The 25,819-nt window shown below is 35.4% G+C and overlaps 3 protein-coding genes across 3 annotated transcripts; all 3 read right to left on the reverse strand.

Moving 5' to 3' along the window:
* Positions 1 to 363: 363 nt before the first annotated feature.
* Positions 364 to 6,576, reverse strand: LOC119071956 (D site-binding protein). The gene is made up of 4 exons (XM_037177088.1): positions 6,364 to 6,576; positions 1,302 to 1,481; positions 597 to 856; positions 364 to 521 (listed from the first exon to the last, which is right to left on the reverse strand). Exons 1-4 carry the CDS (start codon positions 6,458 to 6,460, stop codon positions 393 to 395), a joined length of 666 nt encoding a protein of 221 aa, XP_037032983.1. The 5' UTR covers positions 6,461 to 6,576; the 3' UTR covers positions 364 to 392.
* A 2,594-nt stretch (positions 6,577 to 9,170) lies between these two features.
* Positions 9,171 to 12,318, reverse strand: LOC119071887. The gene is made up of 3 exons (XM_037176987.1): positions 11,897 to 12,318; positions 11,675 to 11,827; positions 9,171 to 11,263 (listed from the first exon to the last, which is right to left on the reverse strand). The coding sequence occupies exons 1-3, from the start codon at positions 12,137 to 12,139 to the stop codon at positions 9,278 to 9,280; spliced, it is 2,382 nt and encodes a 793-aa protein (XP_037032882.1). The 5' UTR covers positions 12,140 to 12,318; the 3' UTR covers positions 9,171 to 9,277.
* A 1,480-nt stretch (positions 12,319 to 13,798) lies between these two features.
* LOC119071923 (zinc metalloproteinase nas-8-like) lies at positions 13,799 to 15,211 on the reverse strand. Its single transcript, XM_037177045.1, has one exon. The coding sequence runs from the start codon at positions 15,140 to 15,142 to the stop codon at positions 13,922 to 13,924; it is 1,221 nt and encodes a 406-aa protein (XP_037032940.1). The 5' UTR covers positions 15,143 to 15,211; the 3' UTR covers positions 13,799 to 13,921.
* Positions 15,212 to 25,819: the final 10,608 nt, after the last annotated feature.

Below are 25,819 nucleotides of genomic sequence, written 5' to 3' on the forward strand. Positions count from 1 at the left end.
CTTTCGCTTCACGCGACCCATGGGAAAGGGAAGAGTAATTATGCTCTGTTTGTTTGTTTGTTTTGGTGATTGCATATTAGATAACGCCACCCCTGGAGTTAGTCTGGCTTCCAGGTAAAATAAAGTCTTGTGCCATTGGTCGATTACAACCATAATTTTAACAAATTTTCTTTTATTCATTTTTCAGCATAAAATACAATTTTTCTATTTGAGAATTCATATGGACGGATTGAAATTACTTACATTTCTAAGAATTGTAATAAGTTTTCAAATCGAATAGTGAAAGCACGTCGTGGAACTATATTAAAAAATTCTTTTTCAAATTAAGATTGATTGTAAAAAGGTTTAAGGAAATTCTAGTCCAACCAAAATGAATCCTTTATTCCGAAAAATCAAATCGAAATATTTGTACCTCTAGTGCACAGCAAATGCCTTAACGTGGTATTTTCTTCGCGTAACGAAACCACTTGTGCTCGTAATATCGCATTCTCCTGTTCCAAAACGGCTGCTTGGAAAGCTATCTAATCATCGAAAAACAAATTCATTCTTTAGCCCCTTCGTCTTCTTCTTTTAAATCTTTTTATCCTCAAACTTACTCGATCTTCTCGAATTTTCCGTGCATCTCTAGATTTTTTGGCTGCTTCATTGTTCCTCTTTCTTCGCTCGAAATATTTCTCATCTTTTTGTTCATTTGGAATGGGACGTTTCTCGCCCCTTTGTCGTCGACTCATCATTGACTGGTATGATTCGATCTTGTCGGTTTCTCTGAGCAGAAAATTCGGTTCGAATGTTTCATCAACAATTGTAGATGATGGTGAAACGGCACATGTAGTGGATGATACTGTACGACTCGGACCTTTAAATATTACAGTTTAGTCATACTTATGGTATTCACATATTAATCTAGTTTTCAACGAATTGAAGCCGAAAACATGCGAACAATTTTCCATTGATGGAATCGACAATTATTTTCCATTGTTTCCATTGATGGGTTACAACAAGAAATTGCTCGTGCGTTTTCGGCCTAAGGTAGCGCTTTGATTAAAGCCCTGGATATTTTAGGATCTTTAATAGGTAATTCTTGTCTGCGAACCGATTTGCACACGCGGAATTTTGAAAACCGACACATTTTCTGTTTCTGTGTTTTACTTGAGTTTCTGATTTCTCCATGTAAAAATACATGCAAAATTCACACAAAGAACAGTAAAACACGATACAGAAAATGTGTCGGTTTTCAAAATTCCGCGAGTGTATTCGTTGAGAAATTTTAACAAATCCAGTTATCTGATTGCGAAACGTACTATGATTTGCGTATGTTGGAGTATTCAACGACTCGACATCTGTGGAATATGTTGGACTGAGCAAGTGTGACATTGTGGATGGGGTTGATTTGAGAAGAATGTCAGATGGTTTCGATTGCAATGAAAATTTCCGATCTTTGGGGTCCTTCATCACAGCCATGTTGTAGTATCGGCCCAAATCTAAAATTGAAGTTAGATTAATTAGGTTTTCAGACTTTTTGTTAAATTAATCTCTGTTGCCTACTTATTTTTAAGACATTTTCGGAATTAAAAGGCGACTCTATACGAATACACGATCTTCTATCTTATATAGAAAAAGTAAAAGTTAGAGCGAATCACCCAGGAAAGTAAATAAAATCGTGCGGAAAAGTTTTTTTTTTGTTTCTGAAACTAGCTGTAGAAATAGGGTAATTTGGTCCTCATTGTCATTTTGTTAACACTTTGGAGAAGAAGGTCATTTCACGACAACGACTATAGACTCAACGTTTGTCTTTGCTAAGAGGTACCGAATACAAAGAATAATTCTTGTCTGTATGTCGAGAAAGCAAGTTATGATATTAAAAGTTCGAGGATACGTAAGACTGGTCGAACGGTTTGTGAGATTTTGCCAGAAAAGAACACTGAGAAAAAAGTTGACGGTTGCGTCCCCAAGTAATGTGATTTTTCATACAAAAATCACATTATCTGTGACAGGTAATGCTGTTTTTGTATGAGAAATGACATTACCTGGGGAAAGATTATCTGTCACAGATAATAATCTGAAAACGTTTTTGTCAGTGAACCATGAAGAGGTTCTTTGGCATAATATACCTACGAAAGCATAAAAAAGGTTTTTAAAACATCAAAGCAAGTTGACTACAGGCCCGGACTTGCCATACTGGGCGTTCGGGCGATTCCCGAAGGGCCTTTTGCCTTAGTCAGGCGAAGTCCCGACGAGGCCTTTTTTGAATTTCGACCATTTATTGTTTTAAAAAAATGAAGCCCTTTGTAGTGAACATAGACAAAATCTTTGATTTCCAATAGAAAATTTTCTGCTGAGGCCTTTCCGTTAATTCTTTCTTCAATTTCCAATCAAAATTTTCTTACTCTCAATTTTTTTGTTTGTTTCCCAATCGTAATTTTTCCACTGAGACATTTCTGTTTGTTTTCCAGAAATGCCTCAGTAGGAAATTTTCGATTGTAAATCAAAGAAAAATTAACAGAAAGGCCTCAGTAGGAAATCGAAGAAAAAATTGAGCGAAAGGCCTCATTACGAAAATTTGAATAATTTAGAATAATTTTGATTGGAAATCGAAGAAAAATTTACAGAAAGGCCTCTCCTAATAAAAGTTTATATACTTTCACTAGCGAATGAGGTGAGCGAAATTTAAAAAAAAAAATTCAAAAATTGTTCTTTGAGCTATTTTCACAATCTTATTTTTTCTTTTAAAATTTTGCACCGCAAATGTACCAATTGTCCGTGTGATGTGGCGGAACTGTGTGATTCACTTACACTGTGGAAGTTACACAATATTAATCAGTCATACGAATCGAGAATCGAGAGCCTAATTGTAAAAAGTCGCCCGAACAGAATGGCCTTTTGACTTTTTCCGCGAAGGGCCTTTTTGAGCCAGTCCGGGCCTGGTTGACTAATTATTGGAATCGTTCTATGCATGCATGTGAACCGATTTTTTTAGGTTAGGTTAGGTTAGGTTTTTAGGTTTAGCTAATGTTACAGGTGTCTATAGCGTACTTCCGTTGTACGGAGCTTTGCAATCAAAATTAATTAAAAAACAAATCTGTGTACTTTCGAGGCGTTTGCTTGAAATAATGTTGCGTGCCGAAGTTGTTGAAATTCCGATAGTCTATTGTATCGAAATAATCCAGATTTACATATCGTAGCGATTTGATATTCATATGATACATTTTATGACTGAAAAGCATTTTTAAATGGAACCTAGGTTTATGAAGTGATGGAACTTGTTCTAGCAAGTCAGCTCTCGATAGCTGCCATGGTTGTAACTTTGCGGCTGTTGTTTTATTTTTACGGTTAACCAACGCACTTCAAGCATGAGTGGTACTCTAATTTTATAGAAAATAGTACTCTGTTTGAGACTATAAACACTTTTGCTTTATGGTTACTAACGGTAAACCAAAAGTGTTGCATTGTTGTATTATGTTGTATTTTAGTACAAAATTTTTTGAAATTGTTGTATTAAGACAACAAGTTTCCAAATGGTTAAAGAGCGAAGTGCAATAATCGACAATATTTCTTTTAAGAGAATCAGGCTTATTGTTTGAGAATTAATAAAAATTCTCTATACTGATCCACTTAAAGACAATTTTGATTTTTTTTTTCCTAAATAAATTCCAGTTTATTAAAGTATTTTCGACACGGTCGGTGAGAAACTAGAATGTTTGAATGAATGAATGAAGTAATGAGTGACATTTTAAATTTTCGTTCTGCATTGCCAATACCCTCTCTAGCAAACAAACTTTGTTTTGACGCTGTGTCAAACTTTCTTGTGAGGCCGACGCTATTCGCAGATTCTGCGAATAGTCTTTCTTGATGACTAATCACAGAATCTGCGAATAGTGTTGCGTGGTGACTAATCGCAGAATCTGCGAATATTGTTTCCTGGTGACTAATCGCAGAATCTGCGAATAGTCCCCAAGATACACTATTCGCAGATGGAAAGAGTGGCGTAAGATAAATGTTGTATGTTTTCGCGCGGCGCAAAAACATACAACATTTATCTTACGCCACTCTTTCACTATTCGAATTTTAATTCTCTCATAGACCGACATGAAATTGCGACCAAACGATATGGCCAAATGTGGTACACTGTTATTGTTTGTGTCCACATGGATTGTAGCGTTATATGGTCACTAGTTCGCGGAATTCGGTCACTAGTTTATCCTAGTGGTGACCAAAGAACATTTGTAAAAATGCAACGTAAAGGCGGTTTGGTCGATACTACATGCTAGGGGATTTAACCATCTATGAAGCATAACGTAACGGCATAGACCAAAATCTATTCATTTTACATTTCATAAAAGGATTGATTCGCTAGAATCCAACAAATCGCTTCCACATTACTTTTCGTAAATTTGTAAATTTGCCCCTACCTTGCATTTCGGAAAAACATGTATTCGATGTATTCTCTAGGATCGAACCAAATGCCTTACGGTAGCCTTCAAATGAGGAAAAATTTTTCGAAAGGGTACCCAAAAAATGAGTATTCCTGCGAGTAATGGGACCTCGGTAGACACTAAAAAACCGTTACACCATATCTGAGCAGATCCTTCCGCATAGAATGTTTTTAATTGTTTCCGAATTTTGTATGGATTTTCACAATATGGTCATCAAGCAAAAAAGATGTTTTTTTGAAAGGGTACCCAAAACAGAGTATTGTTAGGGTTATGTGACCTCAGAGGATTCAGAAAAACCGTTCCGTTGCGTAGAAATTATTCCCAAGAATCGAACAAAAGTCACCATAACCATTTATTTTCGTATCATACTATTCTGATATGGATGATTTGACTCTTCACCACCTTGGAAGAAAGAAATTGACAGAATGCAGGGATTGAATGTTAACAAATAAATGTCAGTCACCCGAAATGAAAAATATTATGAATTCACACATTTCAGTTGGGAAGTTTCCTTTGCGGAATTTGGTCACTACTTCAAAGCTTAGTGCTTATTTTATTGGTTTAGTGGTTTATTTTTGGAGTTCGTGGTCGCATATAAGGAACGGTTAGTTCTTTGGTCACCCCTTCAGCATTAAGGTTGAACTATTGAAGTAACGAAAAAATAAATTTTTGTCCAATTTCTGTATTTTCAATGAAAACGTTCCTTCGAATAGTCATCACGAAACACTATTAGAAGATTCTGCGATTAGTCACCAGGAAACACTATTCGCAGATTCTGCGATTAGTCACCAAGAAACACTATTCGCAGAATCTGCGAATAGCATTGGCGAATTTTCAACTTTATTTCATTTTTTTTACACCAAAATAACTAAGGAAAACACACAAAAAGACATCATAATCACAAATTATTCACTTTCGAACGCAGAGATGGTGACAAGAGACATAGAGGATTCTTTTGAAAAACAGCCTACCGAAATCGGACGCATTTTCTATTGGAATTTTTATATGTGCTTAGAAAGGACTTCGACCCTAGAAGGCAAAACCACTTTCAAAAAAATTCTTCGAAGCTTGTGTGGCTGGTGAAAGATGAGCAAAAACCGAAAAATTGCAATTTTCTTACAAAAATTTCTTCAGTTACACGTCCCGTACAGGGTCGTGTGGGGTGTCATTAGAAAGGTAATCACATGTACTATTGAGCCGAATAGGGGCTTGATGGTTTTAAAATTCATCCACACTGAAATATGTGTAGTTGAAGTTTTCAACCGAAGACTTACACTGTTCTTACAGAAATTTCTCGAGGTACACAAAACATGTATGGTCGTGTGGGGTATCATTTGAAAGGTATGTGAATTGAATTGTATGTGCTTTTGGGCCAAATAGGTTTTTATGTGGTTTGGATGCATATGCGATGAAATAGAAGTTGAAATGTTTAAGTGCCCATTTTTCTTATGGAAATATGGTCTTAGACCTGGTGAGGGGTGACGCACTTCTGAGATTTATTAGAAAAAATACAACGTATCTCATGTTTTTCCCATTTATTTCAATCCCAGAATTACGTCACCGCTCGGTCTCACAGATTTTGAGAACTTTTAGTTTTATGAAGGAAAAACAGATTTTTTAGAAGAACTCAACTTTACAATTATATGTAACGAAATTAAATTTTTTTGGCTGTGATTGAGGTTTACTGGTTTACAGAAAATTTATAAATTTGACGCACATTCGTAGTATTTCAATTATTCTAACCAAAAAAAAAGTGTTTCATGCGACTCGAAAAAAAAAGTTTAAAATGCAAATGGAAAATCCGTTTGTCATTTAATAGAATTCGTGAGTATTCACAGGCTTGCACGTCAGTGACTTTATTTCAATCTTTCACATTTAACTATATTCTTGAAAACTAATTTCATTTTGCTAATTTCCTAACGAATCTAACCTGCTGGTCCCAAAAGACGATTGTACGTCCTTAAAAAATGAAAAGTTGAAAAAGGGTCGGCTAATCCATTAGGTCTGTGAAGTGGTCCGTTACACATTATTTCTATTCTCTTGCTAAAACTGTTACGAATCACTATAATATTATCGCAATGTCTTGTCTGAAACAACCCTCGCACGTAAATATTCAATTCTAAATCCTATATCAAACTGATCCAATCCATGCAGTGTAGCCGCATTTTATTTACAATTTTTCCTCTATTTATGTTATTCCGAACACACGGGCATTGGGGTATATTAAATTGTGTGTCAATTTTATATAACATCACATGCGCAATTCAAATATAATATCCTTTAACAATCAAATTAAAAATCATCGAAGGCGTTCTTTTGTCACGATAGTTGCGCAATGGTTGGCTTTCGACTACCGTAGCTTTTTATTGGTGCTTCACCTGCTATAAAACTCATTTCATTCATTTATTCATTGATGTAATGAGTTGCCAGATATATATGGAAAATGTATGTTGAATGTTATAACGTTGAACATGCGACTTATTTCGGTGTGTGACTGTGAATTGGTTCACTTATACGTACATTGTTGATTTATCGCTTCCAATGAAATCAAAATTTGATTTATTGTCACAGCAACGAATGGTTTAGGGAAAATAAACTTGAACTGACGTTGTCTATCATCTAGAATTAAATCGTTCATTTAATTTGAACGGGATAAAATTGGGCACTACAACACCTTGAAGTGTTGAGGAGTATACTTGATGAGTCTGCTCGATATTCTGATAATAATCCAAAAATTCTCTTCCTTTCCCCCAAAAAAACGTTAGACTGCCATCCGAAGTTTGCAAATGACATGGACTTTTCTGATAACATGTGTAACACTGCTTTGTGCCAACAGAGAAATGATATAGACGAATTAAATTTTATTGTAAACAAGTGACTGAAAAAATCAGTATTAAAATACTTGTAACACAACATACTATTATCATTGAGTCGCATGTAATGAAGGCAACGAAAGCTTTGATTTTCGCCACTGAGTTGAAGAGAAACTGGATATATGTGTATCATACGCGAAAAGCAACTTTCTATCATTGCTCATGTTAAAATGCATTGCCCTGCAAGCTCGAGTGGTCCAAAAATAGCTGCCAAATAGAGTTCAATTTCGTATGAGTTTTTCTTTACAAATTTGCTTAAGGCCAACACACACTAGCATCTAGTGTCAGTTGGGAATATGATATTTCTATTGTTAAAACCGGTTTCAACCAATTTTAGGTAATTTAAACTAATAAAAGTGTAAAACAGGTATGGTCTATTGTCCGCCCGGAGGACATAAAAATTTGATTTTCGTACTTAAACACACTCATTTTCATATTATTTTGACATAAAATGTGAGTGCGTTTAAGACGAATGCGCCGATCGACCATACCTGTTCTAGACTTTCATTGATTTAAACAGTAGAAATATGGTATTCCCAATGACATTAGATGCTAGTGTGTGTTGGCCTTTACAGTGCCATAATTTGTACGACAAACTGTCCAGTTTCAGAACTCTATTTAGAGTATCACTCATGCTTGAAGTGTATTGGTTAATGACCTAGGCTGAATCGACAACTACTACTTCTGCTTGGGTTACTTTACTCTGCTTTGGTTGTACTGTTGTATTCAACTTAAATTTGCTCTCACTCCTTCTTTCTTTATTATTATTCTATAAAAGAAGTCTCGGAATGTTTCTTGTAACCAGTTAAAAGTTCTCTACTCTTCATCCAAGAAATGGAAACACTGAAAATTTAAATTTCGATATTTTCAGCTAGGTTTTGTCTTTACAGTCCCGAACGCAGAGAGCTTTCAGAAATAAAATAAATTTTATTGTAAACAAGTGGCTGAAAAATCAGTATTAAAATACTTGTAACACAACATACTATTATCACCATAAATAAAAACTGGCGATAGTGGGAGGCGACATGTCCAGTTGTATTGAAACGTATTCCTTAACTTTCTTCTAATCTTTAGTTGTACGAATATGCTATTAGCACCGGGTGCCAATAGTCTCTTTATAATACTGTGGCTAATGGCACCAGGTGCCAATAGTCTATTTATTACACTGTGGCTAATGGCACCAGGTGTCAATAGTCTCTTTATTATACTAATGCTAATCGCACCCGGTGCCATTAGCCACAGTATTATAAAGAGACTATTGGCACCTGGTGCCATTAGCCACAGTATTACAAAGAGACTATTGGCACCCGGAAAAATTTAAATTTGAATAAAAAATCCGAATACGGTCATTCCACTGTAACTGTATCCACGTTCATGCTCTCTGGGAGTGTGCACAAGCACCAGCTCGTATTTTGCAATGTCAAGGTCATTGAGATTTCATACAAGCATTTTCAAATCATTAGTACTAACGCTAGTCAACCTGTTTCAGCCTGCAAGCATATGATCAGTATTATTATCGGGTCTATTACTTCCATCGATCAAAGTATTTTTAATCGATTGATTTAAAATCTTGTACTTCAATTTTTTTAACATGCATTTTACTATATAAAGGACTATATTATCTACAGCTTGTCATTATTTTTGTCGTCGTTATCGAAAGCAGATGAATAGCCGTATGTGACAGGCTAATCATGTGCTACACAGTACATTATTTCACCTTATTCATCTTTTGTTGCATCGTTACCAGAACCACTATATTCGTAAACGGCACACGCTTCAATTCAAAAAATTTTTGCTTCATTTCAAAAAAGCGCCTGTCGGGAGGATAGATTGTCGAATGAAGAACGGAACAAGACGATTTTAGTTAAATATTTTTAATTAAACAAAAATTTGAATCACTCATACGAATGGAGTGTTATACAGTTCAGAACGCGAACATTTCTAATGTTCACCAATCAACAAAGAATAAGATTATTTCGGCACGATTGACTGTAGTTTTTGTAAATGTGCGATGGAAAAGGATCGCTTCTCTGCTTCATCTGAACCACTTTGAGAGGTCTTTCGGATGACAAGAACACCAATGTGTCCACCACGATCCGTTTCGTGCGAAATATTTTTGATTCCATTTAGATGTTGATGGAGATGCTTTCGTCGATCTTTGCCCATTTTGAAACTGATCGTCACTTGGTCGCTCGCCAAGAACGCATTTAGAGGGGAGCAATCGCTACATGAACAATTCGTTTTGTCTTTTCGACGCCAATTAAGAACCACAGTGGGCTTGGAAGCTTCCTTTTCCATTTCGCGAACGAAATGCAATGCAACGTCCTTCCAAAATGGCGTTAGTTTTTTCGATTCTTTAGAAACCAGTCGTAATAAAACTGGAACAATCAAAAGCATTGGCTTGGCCGTTGAAAAATCGAACATTTTGAAATCCATTTTTTCAGCTAAACGACAGGCAGATAATAAAAAATCTTGTTTGTCCAGACGTTTTTTCATATTTTCTTCCATCGTTGGTGGACTCGCATACCACGAGAAATATGATGGTCTTGTGGATGAACTACCATTTTCTGTCTTATCCAAAATTACTTGCATCGAATTGTGAACGATAATTTTCTTGTCTTCGTCCATGTCCGCAGTACCGATCCGGCCGATCAGTTCAATTCCATCTTCCTTTGTCAGCTTTTTAAACATTTCAGGTACTTGGCCAGCGAAAGTTTTCCAACCGTACTTTTCACAGACGTCGACCACTAACGACATTGATACTTCATTCAACATTACGCAATTGGAGAACAACGACTGAATCAACGGAATGTCCTTCATATCCACTATAGCCTTGATAACATCGATCGACTTATTGCCTCGGAGCGATATGATTTCTTCCGCCCAATTCTTCAACTTCTTTTCAACGGTGTTGTCTGTGACTTTACCACGATATGTGTCGATCTCCTTCAAGAAGATCTTATCTAAATCGGCTGAACTGGCACCGCCTTTCTTTAGAACTTCGAGAAGGAAGCGTTTCGGCCAGAATACAATCGCTGCGCTACGATAAAAACGAGTAACATCTACTCCAGCATTTCCAGTCGGTTCAGCCGTTTTGCGGTATGGATCAATGTTCTCGAAACAATCTTCAGGAATCACTTCGGCATCGAATTTTACAGTCAGCGATTTAGATAAAATATTTGCACCGTCAATGGCTATCAATTTACTTAAACTGTAAGTTTTCCCGTAAGAAAAATCCTGATCATCCGAATCAAAATCGGCATCCACGTCGCTATATTTACCACCATAACGATTATTGCGTCGACCAAAGTCAATGTGGTCGGTACTTTGTCCGGAACTTTCTTTATTGAAGATGGCCAAATAGACGTTCAAATCGTTTTCTTTTGCGATGTAGACCAAAAAATTAGCGACCGATCTGTCCGTTGTCTTCAGGTTATCAAAGGAAAGATTCGACTCCGAATACTTATGCTTCAGGGCGTACACCAATTTTCCGCGATATTCCCAATTCTTAATCAGATTCACCAGTTCCAGCTCAAATGCATGTCGACGTGGGGCTGTAGCGATTATCGATCTGGTACTTATCAAATTATACACAAGACAAACTCGATATCCTTCGGTCACTTTCAAGACTTCGTGTTCGCAGTCACAGTAAAACGCCGTAAAGAACGTGCTGAATGTGTTGCTCATGTCGGTAGAGCTGAAATCTGACGTTACGGTTTTGCCATCATGACGAACGATTAACTGTCCTCCCTTGTAGATTGATGGTAATTGAACCACTAGTGTGGCAAACATTCCATCGACTTTTTCGGAATCACGGTGAGGCTGGAAAAACGATCCAGTTTTGTAGAGCAACAGCTTGTACAGCGATGGCGTGAATGAGAAGTCGATGAACATTTCTTCTTTGATTTTAGCTACGAGTTCGTTGTTAATGAAATCATTCCAGGCTGGATTTAAAATCTGTAAGTAGAAATATGGTCTGACATAAACAAACGATCGATCAGTAGTGTTTGATGAATGAATTTCTTGGACAATCATTTACTGGAAAAAATTTGGTCCCGCCGAAAGCTCAGACAAAATAATAGTATTCGGAAAGATGAATCAGATCGGTGTGGTGTACCTGTTTTGGACGATTGAAATAATTTTTCATGCTTCCGGGCCGAAAAAGAGGGCAATTTTTCGGATTTTCTCGGGTTTCCGGCCCTCTGCATGAAAACTTACATGTGCACCTGTTTGGGACGGTTGATTTTAGGCACTTTTGCTTGTAAGCCTCACTTCGTTCGGCCTACAATCCGCGAAATTGCCTAAAATCAATCGTCCAAAACAGGTACACAAATAACCATTGAATGGTTCTGCAATAAAAGAACTTACCTCAAATCCATCGGAATTTAACTCCCAAGAATTTCTTACTGCCGTGTCTACAACAGTTTTTCGACCTTTGCCATAAGGTGATTGCTCCATCAATTTAATAACACTGGAAGCCTCGCCCTCATACAGCGGAAAGTGAACCACATTCTTCGAGTTCTGCAATGGCACACATTTTTACTGTCAAAAATTGTATCCGTCGAAGCGCAACGAAATATTCAGTTTTACCTTCAGAGCAATGGTGGTTATTGGGGCATTTAGTCTTCCGGAAACAGCGAATGGACCGGGGGCATCATCTGACAGCTTTTCGAGAATGTTTTGCACTTTCTCTTTGAAAGAAAGTTCTGCATCGACTTTATCTACTCTACGCCTTTTTGCTGGCGTTGCCCCTTCTTCGTCGGACTCATATTCAGTATCGCTACTACTCACTTCAGTAGATTCGCTACTGCTCACTTCAATAGTTTCGCTCATCTTCAGCTTTTATAAAAAATTGTTCACGAACAAAAACAAAATATCTTTAAGAGTACAACACGTCACATGTATCGAAAAATTGAACAAAAACACGTTTCGACACCAGCACACTTATTATTTCAATGATTTGCAATCTTCTTTTTTAATATCAAATTTCTGGCTGGGAGTTTCATGACATCTAACCGCGAGTTGAATAGCAGACCACATTAGGTACTTGATTCAAAATTTGTTGTTTTGACTAGGGGGAGGTTTGTGTTTACCAAGCCGAATGGAAGGGATATGATCACGTAAAGCAAAGTATGTACTAGCTTCCAAATTTTCATATTGACGAGTGTGAATACCACTTTAACTGACAAAAAAATGTTGAAAATCTCACCTGTAGCCGGTAACTTTGCCTCCACATAATCCGCAAGACACCAATGAAAGTGTCAATGTTTTTACTTTGTGTGTTTTTGTGGTTTCTGGTTTTTATTTTGTGTGAAATTTGAGTGGTTTTTGTGTGAAGGCGAGTGAATTTTGTGAAGGCGAGTGAGATGATCCGTGCGTGAGCTGGTGGGGTGAGTGAGTTTTAGTTTGTTTTTCCGTAGGTTTTTGAAATGATTGAAATGAATTTTCTCTTTGTTGTGCTACGTTTTGTGGGTACATTTTCATAGTAGCTTCTCACTAAGTTTCGAAATTTCCATCGAAAGGTGGCAGAACTTTTATTGTAAATCTTCAAATTACTAGTTCAATCAGAAAATTTACTGCTGTCTCGTGTAACGGACCAGTGGAAACGACTGAAGATGGTTAGACCACGCTAACCTCTGACCGCCACTGTATCCGGAGGTCGAAACAGCATCTCATCTCAACTTTCGCTTGACGCGATCCATGGGAAAGGGAAGAGCAATTATGCTCTGTTTGCTTGTTTTGGTGTATTCGTTTGAACTTGATTATTTCTGCGTAACAGGCTGAAAACGATGATAACACCCTATCCCTTCCCTTCCTGGAATTAGTGTGTTTCTCAGGTAAAACAAAGTTTTGTACCTTCGGAATATTCAAAGCTTTGTGCTCGTTTGTATGAACGACCCGAGATATCTGGTAAGGAATCTATTTTAAGAAATCTAGAAAAACAACCTACCATCGGGTGCTTTAACTATTTCAAGTTTTTAAGCTTTCTAATACGTCAGGTTATCCTCTTAGATTTTTTTGCACTTAAAAAAAAAACAAATTTAACTGCAGGTCAGGACAAGCTTAGAAAATAACTGATTCTAACCTGAATCCAGCAGATGTAATTTTGGAAAACTGTCCTGTGGTGTCTTAAAGATAGCTAAAAGAAATCTTAAAAGTATTTAAGTTAACTATACATGCTTCGTTGGTCGAAAACTATACTGTCCGTAATTTAAATAGTCCCTAAAAGATTCTGTAGTTATAGTGGTGATAGCTTGCCATCTATGAAGGGTTAAGATTGAAGTAGGTGTAGTCTCATTTTTTTTGCATTCAATCTTTTCAAAACTTCAGAATAAAGCTCGGAGTAGGTCGACCGCCTTAAAAGAGAACTCGACATGAGAGGTCAGGTAAGTTCAAAAAGGTTAATTGAGGCCAGAGGTAAGAATTTTTCGCATCATGTTTGGTTCAAATCACGTAAGCCTGACCTGTTCCGAGCTTATTTTGTAAGGCGTAAAGAATAACACCAATTTATTTTTTTAGAGTTCTATTGCGGTTGCAAAAATTTACAAAATTGTTCACGGTTCAAGTAGATAAATGGATTAATTCATTTCAGTTCTCTCCACAGCTCCAAAAACTCTAAGCGCATACCAAAATTTCGAAATCGTAGCACACATACTCTCTACCACCAAAAACAACAAACATGCCATCTGAAGCACTACGATGGATTTTTCCCGGAATCGTAGTCGGTCTTCCATCAAAGACAAGTGAGCATCTTCCAATGTACAGTGGTTCCCTTTCTGCAGTTCTGCCGCCTCGAACAGCATTTTCCGGGAACGATCCATCTGCCGGACGTCTTATCCAAAACAGATTAGCTCTTTCCGGGTTGGTGATAATTTCAAAGTTTTCTTGAATCACATGTTCGAGTCCACCATAGCCCACGTAGCAGACGCGTGATCTAGGATTTCCTTTTCCAACGATAATATCACCATTGTGATATCCTCGGCAAGGATACAAGGTTTCGCCAGTTATATCAACTCCGCCGAAAAGTAAACGATCGCTACCTGTAATAAGGTTCATGGGGCGGAACCGGTAAGAGTAACAACCCTCACAACCATAGAAAGCATTTATTTTTTCAATATCGATGACTGAGAGATCGTCGCCACCTCCACATTTCGTAACACCTGGCACTTTTGGAATGATACATCCGTTGTAGCATTCTCCCTCGTAATGCTGCAGACTGACATAATCGTAAAACAAGTCAAGTGTCGTAAAATCGTCTGGATTATCTTTGCCATGTGGGTTGCAAATATCTGTATTCCACGATATCCAATCATCTCTGTCTGGCCGAGTTTGCTCATGACCAAAACACAGAGTATGTCCGAGTTCATGACTCATAACTGCGGCGCTAATGCATCCACCTCCAAATTTAGCGAACTGAGGTCCTCCGATTCTACAGACATGAGCAAGTCCACAAGTCGTATCGTCACGCAAAATTTCAACAAAATCGTTGTCCTCTGGTTGTTTCGGGTCGAATCGCACACATGTCTTCGATTGATAATTTTCGATTGCACGAGCAACTTGAACTCTTTGATTTTCGTCAAAGTCAGGATCTAGTGTGTAGGGAACACGTGCATTCGGCCATGTCCTGTGTCGATAGGCGTTCTTTGGAGTTATATCAGGTTGATCCTTTCTGTAGTTGGGAGGAGTGAACATTGTTCCATTTATGGCTGCCGATTGTATTAGTCGTGCCTTTGCAAAATCTTCGTCAGTCAAGTAATTTGGTCGTTGGTTAGCAGCACTCGAACAAACGTAAATTACAAATAGAATAGTCACACAACACGTTTTAGTGTAAACCATTTTGGGTCTTTCGTAATTCAAAATTAAACTTTTCCGAATGCGATTTGATTATCAACTGAGCTTTTTTGTTCATGTAACACAGTGATTTATAGCAAGTCACAACCTTAATCTTGAAAACATTTACATTTAATCAGCTTTAGACGCTGAATATTTAAGAGATATGCGTTATCACGCCAATACACCACACTGGAACTGAACCGATAAAGCGCTTGAGTGTGAAAAAATTGGAAAGTTACACACAATCTAACCAAATAATGGTAAAAATAGATCTAAATCTATTGTTATTAGTTGAGAGCATCCTTTGAATAAGAAAGGTGAAACCATAATAAGGGATCGAATGTACCAAAAGTAATTTGGTTTTCTGTTACGTGATGTCCTTATTTCCATAAAAAAAACAAATACTCAATTCAATCCTCAAGAAACATAACGTAATGCATTAGAATTATTGCAACGTCAAAGTTTGAGAGATACGTAACTCGCTGCAATTAACAAGTATCCATAATCTGGGTTAATTGAGATAAGCCTAATTTTGATAAATAGAACAAAGCAAAAAATTTCACGTCTCCCGTATTTCTGTAGATTACAGGTATTATAATAAGACGACACTTTCAATAAATGGCGCCCAAAAAATTATATTCTACAACATTGGAAGTAAGTTGTTAATTGCTGTTAATTGTACAGAAAAAACATAGCTAACGCCGACCCGTACGAAACACCTATTCGTATCAAAAGCCTGTAATGTGAAACTCTTCATTTCTCTTACTAAATTTTCTTCTCTACTGAAAAGCTATTCGCCCTTTAAAATCACTTACATTATCCACTCTTTGCCTTGTTATCACATACATAAAATAAATTGCCGTAGGCAATATAGACAGCCCCGTACGAAGTCAACTTTCATAAATTCCTATTTAAACAGCTATATACCACTATATTTACCTATATTTTCCTATAAATAAACATTTCACAGATGATATTATATAGCTATATATGCCTGTATATAGCTCAATATAGCTGTATATAGATGTCCATATATGGAATGTGTGAATCATCCTTCACACATAACCTTCTATGTTAACAGAAACTCTATAAGTATCATTTTTACCTAGATATTTCAATTTTACTAAAATCCAATATGGCCAACGGCAGCCATTTTGTTAGGAGACCGGAAATAGCACTGACGCTTTACATTCGTTAACACCTTTCAAACAAAAAAAAATTAATGAAATTCGGTCAAAATTTACTCGAGATATTGACAAAATACTCCACGTTCACTGTACAGCCGAGTAGCCGTATAAGAGCTCACTCCAAGAGACCTAGCTCACGCTCCGGTGAACCTAATTTCATAAACTGTTTTCTCCTGGTACAGTCAATACCTATCTAACAAAGACGAAATTAGACGAAATATGTTCAAATTTGGGCGCCCTACAAGCCTAGGTCCTGATTGGTTAACATGTTTTACATTAAACACGGTAAACAAATCAATTGGAGTTTCATTGCCCTAACCAAGCAACACAACGCTGCAACAATGTTTTACATAATTTTTAAAACCGACACATTTTCTGTTTTGTTACTGGTTTTACTGGTTTGTTGTCAATTTTTATTTGGAGCAGGGGCGGATCCACCTATGTGCGGTCAAGGCGGTCGCCAGGGGTCAGAAGATGATTTTTACATTGAAAATTTGTTTAAAAATAAAAACCGCCTGGGTCAGAGTCTTTTTCTCTTCTATCCGCCTGGGTCAGAGCAAAAGCTGGATCCGCCCCTGATTTGGAGAAATCAAAAACTCAAGTAAAACACAGAAACGTCCAGGTTGCGTGTGATTTTTTTTCATCCGAGGCGAAGACGAGGTCAATAATTACTCACATGTGTGATTTTTTATTTTCGAATTATGTATTGCATTTTACATGCGAGGACTGTCGAAATTTCATGGAATTTCATTCAATTTCATGTAATTAAAAATTTCCAAATCCGCACGCATGTTAATAAACTTTTTTTTGACGAAGAATTTTTTCTCAGTTCTCAGTTTTTACATGGGCAGTATCAAACTGATGGTTCGTTGGTAATACTCAAAAGAAGTTTTATCTTGGGTGTTTTTGTAGCCCGGTAACTTGAGTCATTCATATTGTTTTGCATAAAGTTTGTTATATTCGACGTAGAATTAAATTCTACGGACTTACTTCAAAAATGGAAAGTATCTTACCAAATGAACCACTTGTTGACTGTACACTGAAAACTTTTTTCGTACCACGTACCAATTTTACCGTTGATTTGGAATAAACATTCCAAAATGGTACAATGTACCAATTTATTTGGTGAGTTGTACCAATCGTTGGTATGCTGATTCCAAATCAACGGTAAAATTGGTAGATTTTATTTTCAGTGTATGTCAGGGACTTGCACCGGAAAATCTATTTTCAAATTGATCAGGTAAAAAAAGTCGCATCATAGATGGGTAAAGTGTTGTGTTATGAATAAAGTAACTACTACTTCCCAACTACTACTAAATTCAGGCATACAAAATGTTTCCCTTGTTTTTCGGAGGATATATTTAGACTTTAGGAACTAATGTAAATACAAATGTGTTCTTACTCTGCCTTAAATAACAATACATTTAGTCCGTAAATGACGATGATGCTTCCTCACACACAGTAGACAAACTTAATGCTCACTTTTTGCATAGTTTTATGTTTGTTTCTTTTTTAAAATAAAATAAAAACAAACAAAAAAAATTCATTTAGGGTCAAAAAATTAAATTACACACGCAACCTATTCACCCCTCAATTCATCAAACGGCAACAATATCGCATTTAAGGGTATAATATAAGGAAGTACATTGTACACTTACCAAACAATTCGGTAATGGTGATATGATGACAATTGTTCACATATTAAAAATGGTAATACAAATTGACCTAAAACAATACAATGCATTTGCATGCATTATTTATCACAGTAAATTAGACGTGAATGCAAGGGTTGATGTGATTCTATCGTAAGAGGGTTCACCAGGTCATCAAATCTTCACTCTGTCTATTGTATTTTAATAGAAAATTAGGTAATAATTTATCGTGAGTTTATGGATTCCGGAAATGATCGTGTGAACTGGACATGTGCTGCGAGTCGTTAGGTGAAAAGTTATGGAAAATCTATTGAACATTTTTCGAGTAATCACTACACTTAAACTGTAATGTTATTCAAGTTTACTTCGCAGACGTGTTTTTCGATAGTTTTCAGTTTATTTATATATTCTCAAAAAAAATCAATAGAAATTTAGAATTATTCAACGATTAAATAGTAGGACACTATAACCTGTCCTACATGTCTTTGCATTGCACTCTTGTAAAAATATTCAAGCTGCGGAATATATGAGGCATTATAGATATGGAATGATACTAAGATAGTGGTTGTCTCAATCACACAATCCAGACCATAAAGCCGACAAACTTATGTCGGCAAGAAATTTGAGCAACAACTAATTATCACGTTGGACTTTGAAATATTTCCTTCAACTCAATTTTCGAAAACTTCTAACAAATTGTATGAAAGACTAGGCATGGGCGATAATGAAAATGATTATCGATAATTATCAATTATCGATAATCGATAATTATCGACTTTTTTTATCGAAAATTATCAAAAAAATATCGATAATCGATAATCGATAATTATTGATATTTTGATAATTATCAAGATATCGATATATGATATCATGAATTTTCAGATAAATATCAAAATATCGATATTTTGATAATTATCGAATTTCGATATTTTGATAATTATCGATAATTATTAAATTATCGATAACGATATGATTAATCGATTATCGATAATTTCTTTCGATTGATATTATCGATAATTTTGAACGCCTCCCATCCCTATGAAAGACATTAAATGATTCAGGGGAATTCTCTGATTAATTTACAGGACAAATTTTGTATTGTGATAATTTCGTTATCATGCTGGAACTGGTCGAAAATTGGACTTGGGGTGGTCTAAGTTGTTTTTGATTTATATCTCTGGCAGTAAGAAACGGGTTTATCCTAAATTCTAGTAGTTGGTAGTCGCACACGTTAGGCTTTAAAAATTTCGAAAATCTTTGTGAGAGCGGTGTGGAATACCTTTGAAGAAGACAAAATGACAAACTTTTTCTTCTAGAAGTGTTTACAAAAAAAAAAAACTACAATAGATGCCTGAGAAGATGTTGATGCCGTTGGACGGGCAATGACCTCTACTATTCGTTTTTAACATTTTCATCGCATCTTTGTATTTTTTTATATATATGATACAACAACTTCGGTAGATGTAAGGAAATAAAGAGAATTTGCCACATTTTCATCAAACTGTTTGAATGATTTTCCATAGCTTCGGACTTAGATCCACAATTCATAATCCACAATTTTTATTGATAATTGAAAAGTATCTAAATTAGACGTGTTTGCTTTATGGTGGCATTGGCACTAAATCTTTTATTTCTTATGTTTGATGCAAAATCTGTCTCTTCATTAGTTTTAACATACATGATAACGGATGAAAAATGTGGAAGGTGTGCCACCACAGTGGTGGTTTTATATGGGCTGACCTGTTGATCAATTAATTTATATTTTTAGAGTATAACAATTTTTGATAAAAAATGTGACTTATTTTCTTACACCAACCAATAAATCTGTTGGTATGGTGTTTAATAACATAACTAATAATTTATTTGTTTGTGGGTGATTACATACTATACCGCTTTGATAAATATCAAAGGAACATGCATAGAAATTCCTCTTTGAATCAAACGACGTTGTTTGAACACACACCGAACTTCTAATTATTTTACTAAAATTAGGAAAGTGTGTCATAAATAGTGTGAAAAAAAAGAAGTTATCCGCTGGCCAATGATATCCCTATCTATGCTATCTCAAATAAATCATCGGAAACACGTTGTTTAATTCGGACAGGCAAATAGTAGGTTGTAACAAGTAGCACGTGTGCCGCTATTTACTCAGCAATTGACACCCTTTCTACCCTTCGTACATGTAATAAAATGCTGTTGTTATGAAATTATGGTGAAAAGAATTACGACAGAGATAGCCGCTATAATGTACTGTGTATGTGGATGGTAGTCTGGATCCAATATTACGTGAATTGAAAGAGAAAAGTTTTCAATCACCCAACTATTTGGAGTGTTGTTACACACATCACAGCGAGTTAGACCAAATAGGAACCATAAATTCAAAAACACACATCACTTTACTAAATTATGATGATTTCTTAATATTTTTATTGTACAGTGAGTAATTTCATTACAAACATAATGTTTGGCTTCAACTGTTTCAACTCGTAATATATTTTCGGTTTTCCTAACAATATTTTGAATATTTGATGGGTGTAGTAATACAAGTTTCGGTGTAGGATTTCGAATAATATCCAGATATTGATACACAAAGTGAAATTAACGTGTGGCATATATCCATACCACTTTTCCGTAATATGAAAGTCGCGTGCAGAAGAAAATCAAAAAAAATATTTTTTTTTCTTTCAATTTTTTACTTTCTCTCATATCACCATTAAATTGTTATATTCTGTTTGGTGGATATAAATATAGGTATTGTCGTTCTCATACCGGAATTCTACAGGCGAACGGAACCCATGGTGTGTTAAAGCCATTACAAAAGGATGATGTGGAATGGTTGATTATGACATGATTACCCTTTTTTTCCAGTATTTTTATAGTTTTGATTTTTATGTGTTTGTTATTATTTAAGGACAAGTTGTGGGAATTTATTCAGAAGACGACATGTGCACTACAATATTTGACACTACCATTTGCTAATAGCTCATTCGTGGCATAAGACCTTTTATTTTATTTTTTTTTGTTTTTCCTTGGTTCTTTATTTTCGATTGTGAACCATCAAATCAGGCAATATTTACCGCAAGTCGGTCCCATGTTATTTTTATTTTTATTATGATTTTGATTGATATGATAATACTACAGAAAATATGTATATTTTCTTTGTTATATTGATATGATGAGCCTAAAACGGTGTATATGTAGCCTACATTCAGCACGAAAACACAATCGCTGGAAAATGTTGTCGATCGAATTTATTTCGATTATTCCCTTGACTGAAAGTCAGGGTCTTACACCAGAAAATACCGAAATATGTGGGTGACAAAAAAGTTCACTATGATTGAAAATGTATGAAATGGTATGAAAAACGTTAAATGTGGGTGACAAAAAATCGTTGAAGGCACGATAACTTGAGTAATTCTCAAGCTATTTGGATGAATCTTTTTTTTAAATATGTGGAATTAAAATCTCGAGGCTAAGTTCGAAGATGGGCAATGTGGGACGAAGGATCTGGAAGCTATCCAGGAAAAACAGGATTTTACACTGTTGATTATAGCCTCTATCGAAAAAGATTACTTTGATGAAATTTGATTTGGTTGCGTAGTGTGTGTAAATCGTATAAGTATGTTTTCGATAATGTGCATGAAACAAGTAAAAAGAAAAATTTCGTCAGTACATGCCCAGCCTCTAACCGGTAAACATCTCTTGTTAGTGAACTGCTAACAAATCTGATGTTGACTATCAAATTTGATAGTTGACTAACAACTTGATAGTTGAGTAACAATTTGATAGTTGACTATCAAATTTGATAGTTGACTATCAAATTTGATAGTTGACTAACAACTTGATAGTTGACTATCAAATTTGATAGTTGACTAACAACTTGATAGTTGACTATCAAATTTGATAGTTGACTAACAACTTGATAGTTGACTATCAAATTTGATAGTTGACTAACAACTTGATAGTTGACTAACAACTTGATAGTTGACTATCAAATTTGATAGTTGACTAACAACTTGATAGTTGACTATCAAATTTGATAGTTGACTAACAACTTGATAGTTGACTATCAAATTTGATAGTTGACTAACAACTTGATAGTTGACTATCAAATTTGATAGTTGACTATCAAAATTGATAGTTGACTATCAAATTTGATAGTTGACTATCAAAATTGATAGTTGATTGTTGACTATCAAATTTGATAGTTGACTAACAACTTGATAGTTGAGTAACAATTTGATAGTTGACTATCAAATTTGATAGTTGACTAACAACTTGATAGTTGACTATCAAATTTGATAGTTGACTAACAACTTGATAGTTGACTATCAAATTTGATAGTTGACTAACAACTTGATAGTTGACTATCAAATTTGATAGTTGACTAACAACTTGATAGTTGACTAACAACTTGATAGTTGACTATCAAATTTTGATAGTTGACTATCAAATTTTGATAGTTGACTATCAAATTTGATAGTTGACTATCAAATTTGATAGTTGACTATCAAAATTGATAGTTGACTATCAAATTTGATAGTTGACTATCAAAATTGATAGTTGACTATCAAAATTGATAGTTGACTATCAAAATTGATAGTTGACTATCAAATTTGATAGTTGACTAACAAATTTAATGCGTCTACTATACCAAAGAAAGATGTTTTTTACTCAATGTCTTACGGCAGAAAAATGCCTGCTATCAAATGAGCACACTATGATTGAAAAGTGTAGGAAATTTTTATGTTAAATGTAACCATCTTTCTTTGTAGGCAATGTAACTTAAGTCATTCTCAACTAATTTCTAAAAATTATTTTTTTTAAATTCATTATTCCAACAATCAAACAAAATATTTTACAACTCATTCAATTTTACCGATAAAAAATAATAAATTACCGATAGAAATGTGGTACATGTCGCTGGCACCTCTTCAGTAAATCAGTAAAAAAAGGCTTTCCTTCACACTTTGTCGATTTTGGAAATATAAAGCAATGGCGGTTCGTTCCTAGGGACTCCATCCTTCAACGAAATGTAATGAGAAGGCGTTCTGTTCGCTCCTAGGGAATTCATCCTTCTACGAAATGTAATGCAAAGGCGTTCTGTTCGTTCCTAGGGACTCCATCCTTCAACGAAATGTAATGAGAAGGCGTTTTGTTCGTTCCTAGGGAATTCATCCTTCTACGAAATGTAACTTAGAGACGTTTCGTCAATTCTTCACTTTTGTCGCTTTCTGAATCGACGAAAAAAATCGACAAAAGTGAAGAAACGACAAAAAAAAATAAATTAATTTATCGGTCGTTTATTACCATCCAAATTTTATTCACGATTGAAGGTTTTGTAAATTTAGTAAGTACCGGGGGACTTCCTTTTTTGTACAAAACTGTAAGAGAAGAACATCTATCGCGTTTTTTATTTTTTACCAAAGTGAAAGAGTCCTCTCATCGTTCCACATTCGTAAAACTTCGCATCTACTCTGATTAAATTTGACAAAATGGCAATCAAACAGAATAATAGATAGCTCATACGAGTGGGAAGTTTGCGGCCAGAGCGGAGCGAGGGCCGTAATTCACACGAGTCTCATTTTTTTTACGATTTGTGGTTGATTGAAAATCTTGCTGCAAATTTATAAGAAAAATGAGAACTCAAAGATCATTCGGTCTTACGTTCGAAGGTTTATTTGAAGAACTTTTTCTGTCAAATTTTGTTGTCATGTATAGAGTAATCGATACATTAAATGTAGGTATTTGTATCAGTGATGTTTCGGAAGTTCAACAATGAAATTGATCAAAAATATATTGAAAAAATGGTCAGTCAAGGGACCTGACCCGCCCAAAAGGTGGGACCTAGTACGTTAGAAATTAAATTTTATTTTGGTTATCTCCTTGCGTTGTCTGCGCTAATTTAATCTTTCTATAATTAAAAAAAAATCAGAGATCTCAAAATTACCCAGTCGATTTTCTTATGTTTGTTTTTATCATAATTACCATTTTTTACTGGTTTTACTGCGCTGCTAATATTTCGAAAAATAAATCTTTTTTAACACTTTTTTAATTGAGCCTGATACTTCTTTTCTAGTTTTTGTTTGGTTGCAAAATCTCTGATTTCATTAGTTTTATCATACTAAGAAACGCCAGCCATAGCTCACGGCTTATTTATTTTCATCGTTAACAAATGATTAAGAGTGATATCGCGAAATCATCGAACAGCTTTGTAGTGGGGGTCCATGTCTTTGTAAAGACATAAAAATAGTGCAAATTATAGTAGAATGGTGTGCTTTGGACCAGTGAAATGTAGATTTTAAAAACAATTACTAGCCCTTAACAAACCCACCCTTAACCCCTCCACCCCTTTTCAAAGTTTTCTGTGCATAGGCAACTTTAATGAATTATTGTGAACCGATTTCTTCACCTATCGTCACTACCCATATAGCCCAAATGAAAAAGGAAAGTCAAGGCTTTTTTTCAGGATCCTAAAATTTTCCGATACACATATTTTCCAATTTTTCTTCAGGAGTGGTTTTTAATTTGAAGGTTAAATTTAAATATCTTCAAAAGTTTGTTCCGAAAATGAAAATTTCTTTTTGGAGTATTGTTTAGTATTTAATTCGCCACCACTTTCCCAAAGAAACCACTCTTAGATTTTTCCAAACGTAGCGGCCAGCTGTGATTTTCGTGTTAAAGAATCATTAAGCTTAGTGACATATTTCTGGCCAAGACATTCTTTAAATCGATTTTTTACCATGAAGCCATGATGGCTCATTTTTGGTCAAATGGAGAAAAATGTCTAATATAACCAGATCTACATTTTTCTCCATTTGGCCAAAAATGAGCCATCATGTCTAACATAACCAGATCTACATTTTTCTCCATTTGGCCAAAAATGAGCCATCATGGCTTTATGGTAAAAAAATCGATTTAAAGAATATCTTGGCCAGAAATATGTCACTAAGCTTTATGATTCAAGCCATTTTGAATGAAATTTTTTTGGTCAAAAAAAGTTTTTTTAATTTTTTTAAGCGGAGTTTTTGTTAAAACTGCTACAAATAACTAAAACGTAATAAACGAGCCATCAGAACAGTCGAAGCGTTTGCTGCGACTGAGCCCCGTACAGACCCGTATATCTATTGCGTACGTGACCCTAGTGCGTCTGTCACCCTACTTTGACCGTAAGCCTATGCGCCGGTTAAAGTAGTTAAAGTAAAATTATTATGAAATGTGTACATCTTAGAAATTGCGCATAGCGCAATTACGAAGCCCCGTACGACGTTCCTTTCAAATAAAACAAAAATTTCAAATAGCCCTAAAATTTTAATTTATTGAGTATAAATATACATAGGGCCTAGTATCGGCCTCAGTCCGATGATCCAAATTTAATTATTTTTTTTCAACTACATTCTATTCGGCCTTTGATTACCTTCCAAATGAAACAAAAAATACGAAAAACGGATGAAATTTGCTCGAGTTATATGTAAAATACACATAGGGCCCTAGTAGCGGTCTTAGTTCAAGGACCCAAATTTAATTTTTTTTTCAACAACATTCTATTCGGTCTTTGATTACCTTCCAAATGAAACAAAAATTACGAAAAACGGATGAAATTTGCTCGAGTTATATGTAAAATACACATAGGGCCCTAGTAACGGCCTTAGTCCAAGGACCCAATTTTTTTTTCAACAACATTCTATTCGGTGTTCGATTATCTTTCAAATAAAACAAAAATTACGAAAAACGGATGAAATTTACTCGAGTTGTATGTAAAATACGCATAGGGCCCTAGTAGTGGCCTTAGTCCAAGGACCCAAATTTAATTTTTTTTCAACAACTTTCTATTCTGCGTT

This window comes from Bradysia coprophila, assembly GCF_014529535.1.
Source record: "Bradysia coprophila strain Holo2 chromosome IV unlocalized genomic scaffold, BU_Bcop_v1 contig_5, whole genome shotgun sequence".
Lineage (NCBI taxonomy): Eukaryota > Metazoa > Arthropoda > Insecta > Diptera > Sciaridae > Bradysia > Bradysia coprophila.

Excerpts from the sequence above, each read along its gene's own strand:
- LOC119071887 (XM_037176987.1), bottom strand. The coding sequence starts at position 12,139 with ATGAGCGAAACTATTGAAGTGAGCAGTAGCGAATCTACTGAAGTGAGT. Across the intron at positions 11,828-11,896 it reads TAACCACCATTGCTCTGAAG|AACTCGAAGAATGTGGTTCA; the intron begins GTAAAACTGAAT and ends GTGCCATTGCAG. Across the intron at positions 11,264-11,674 it reads TAAATTCCGATGGATTTGAG|ATTTTAAATCCAGCCTGGAA; the intron begins GTAAGTTCTTTT and ends TTCTACTTACAG.
- LOC119071956 (XM_037177088.1), bottom strand. The coding sequence starts at position 6,460 with ATGTGTAACGGACCACTTCACAGACCTAATGGATTAGCCGACCCTTTT. Across the intron at positions 1,482-6,363 it reads TCGTCTTTTGGGACCAGCAG|ATTTGGGCCGATACTACAAC; the intron begins GTTAGATTCGTT and ends CTTCAATTTTAG. Across the intron at positions 522-596 it reads GGAAAATTCGAGAAGATCGA|ATAGCTTTCCAAGCAGCCGT; the intron begins GTAAGTTTGAGG and ends TTCGATGATTAG.
- LOC119071923 (XM_037177045.1), bottom strand. The coding sequence starts at position 15,142 with ATGGTTTACACTAAAACGTGTTGTGTGACTATTCTATTTGTAATTTAC.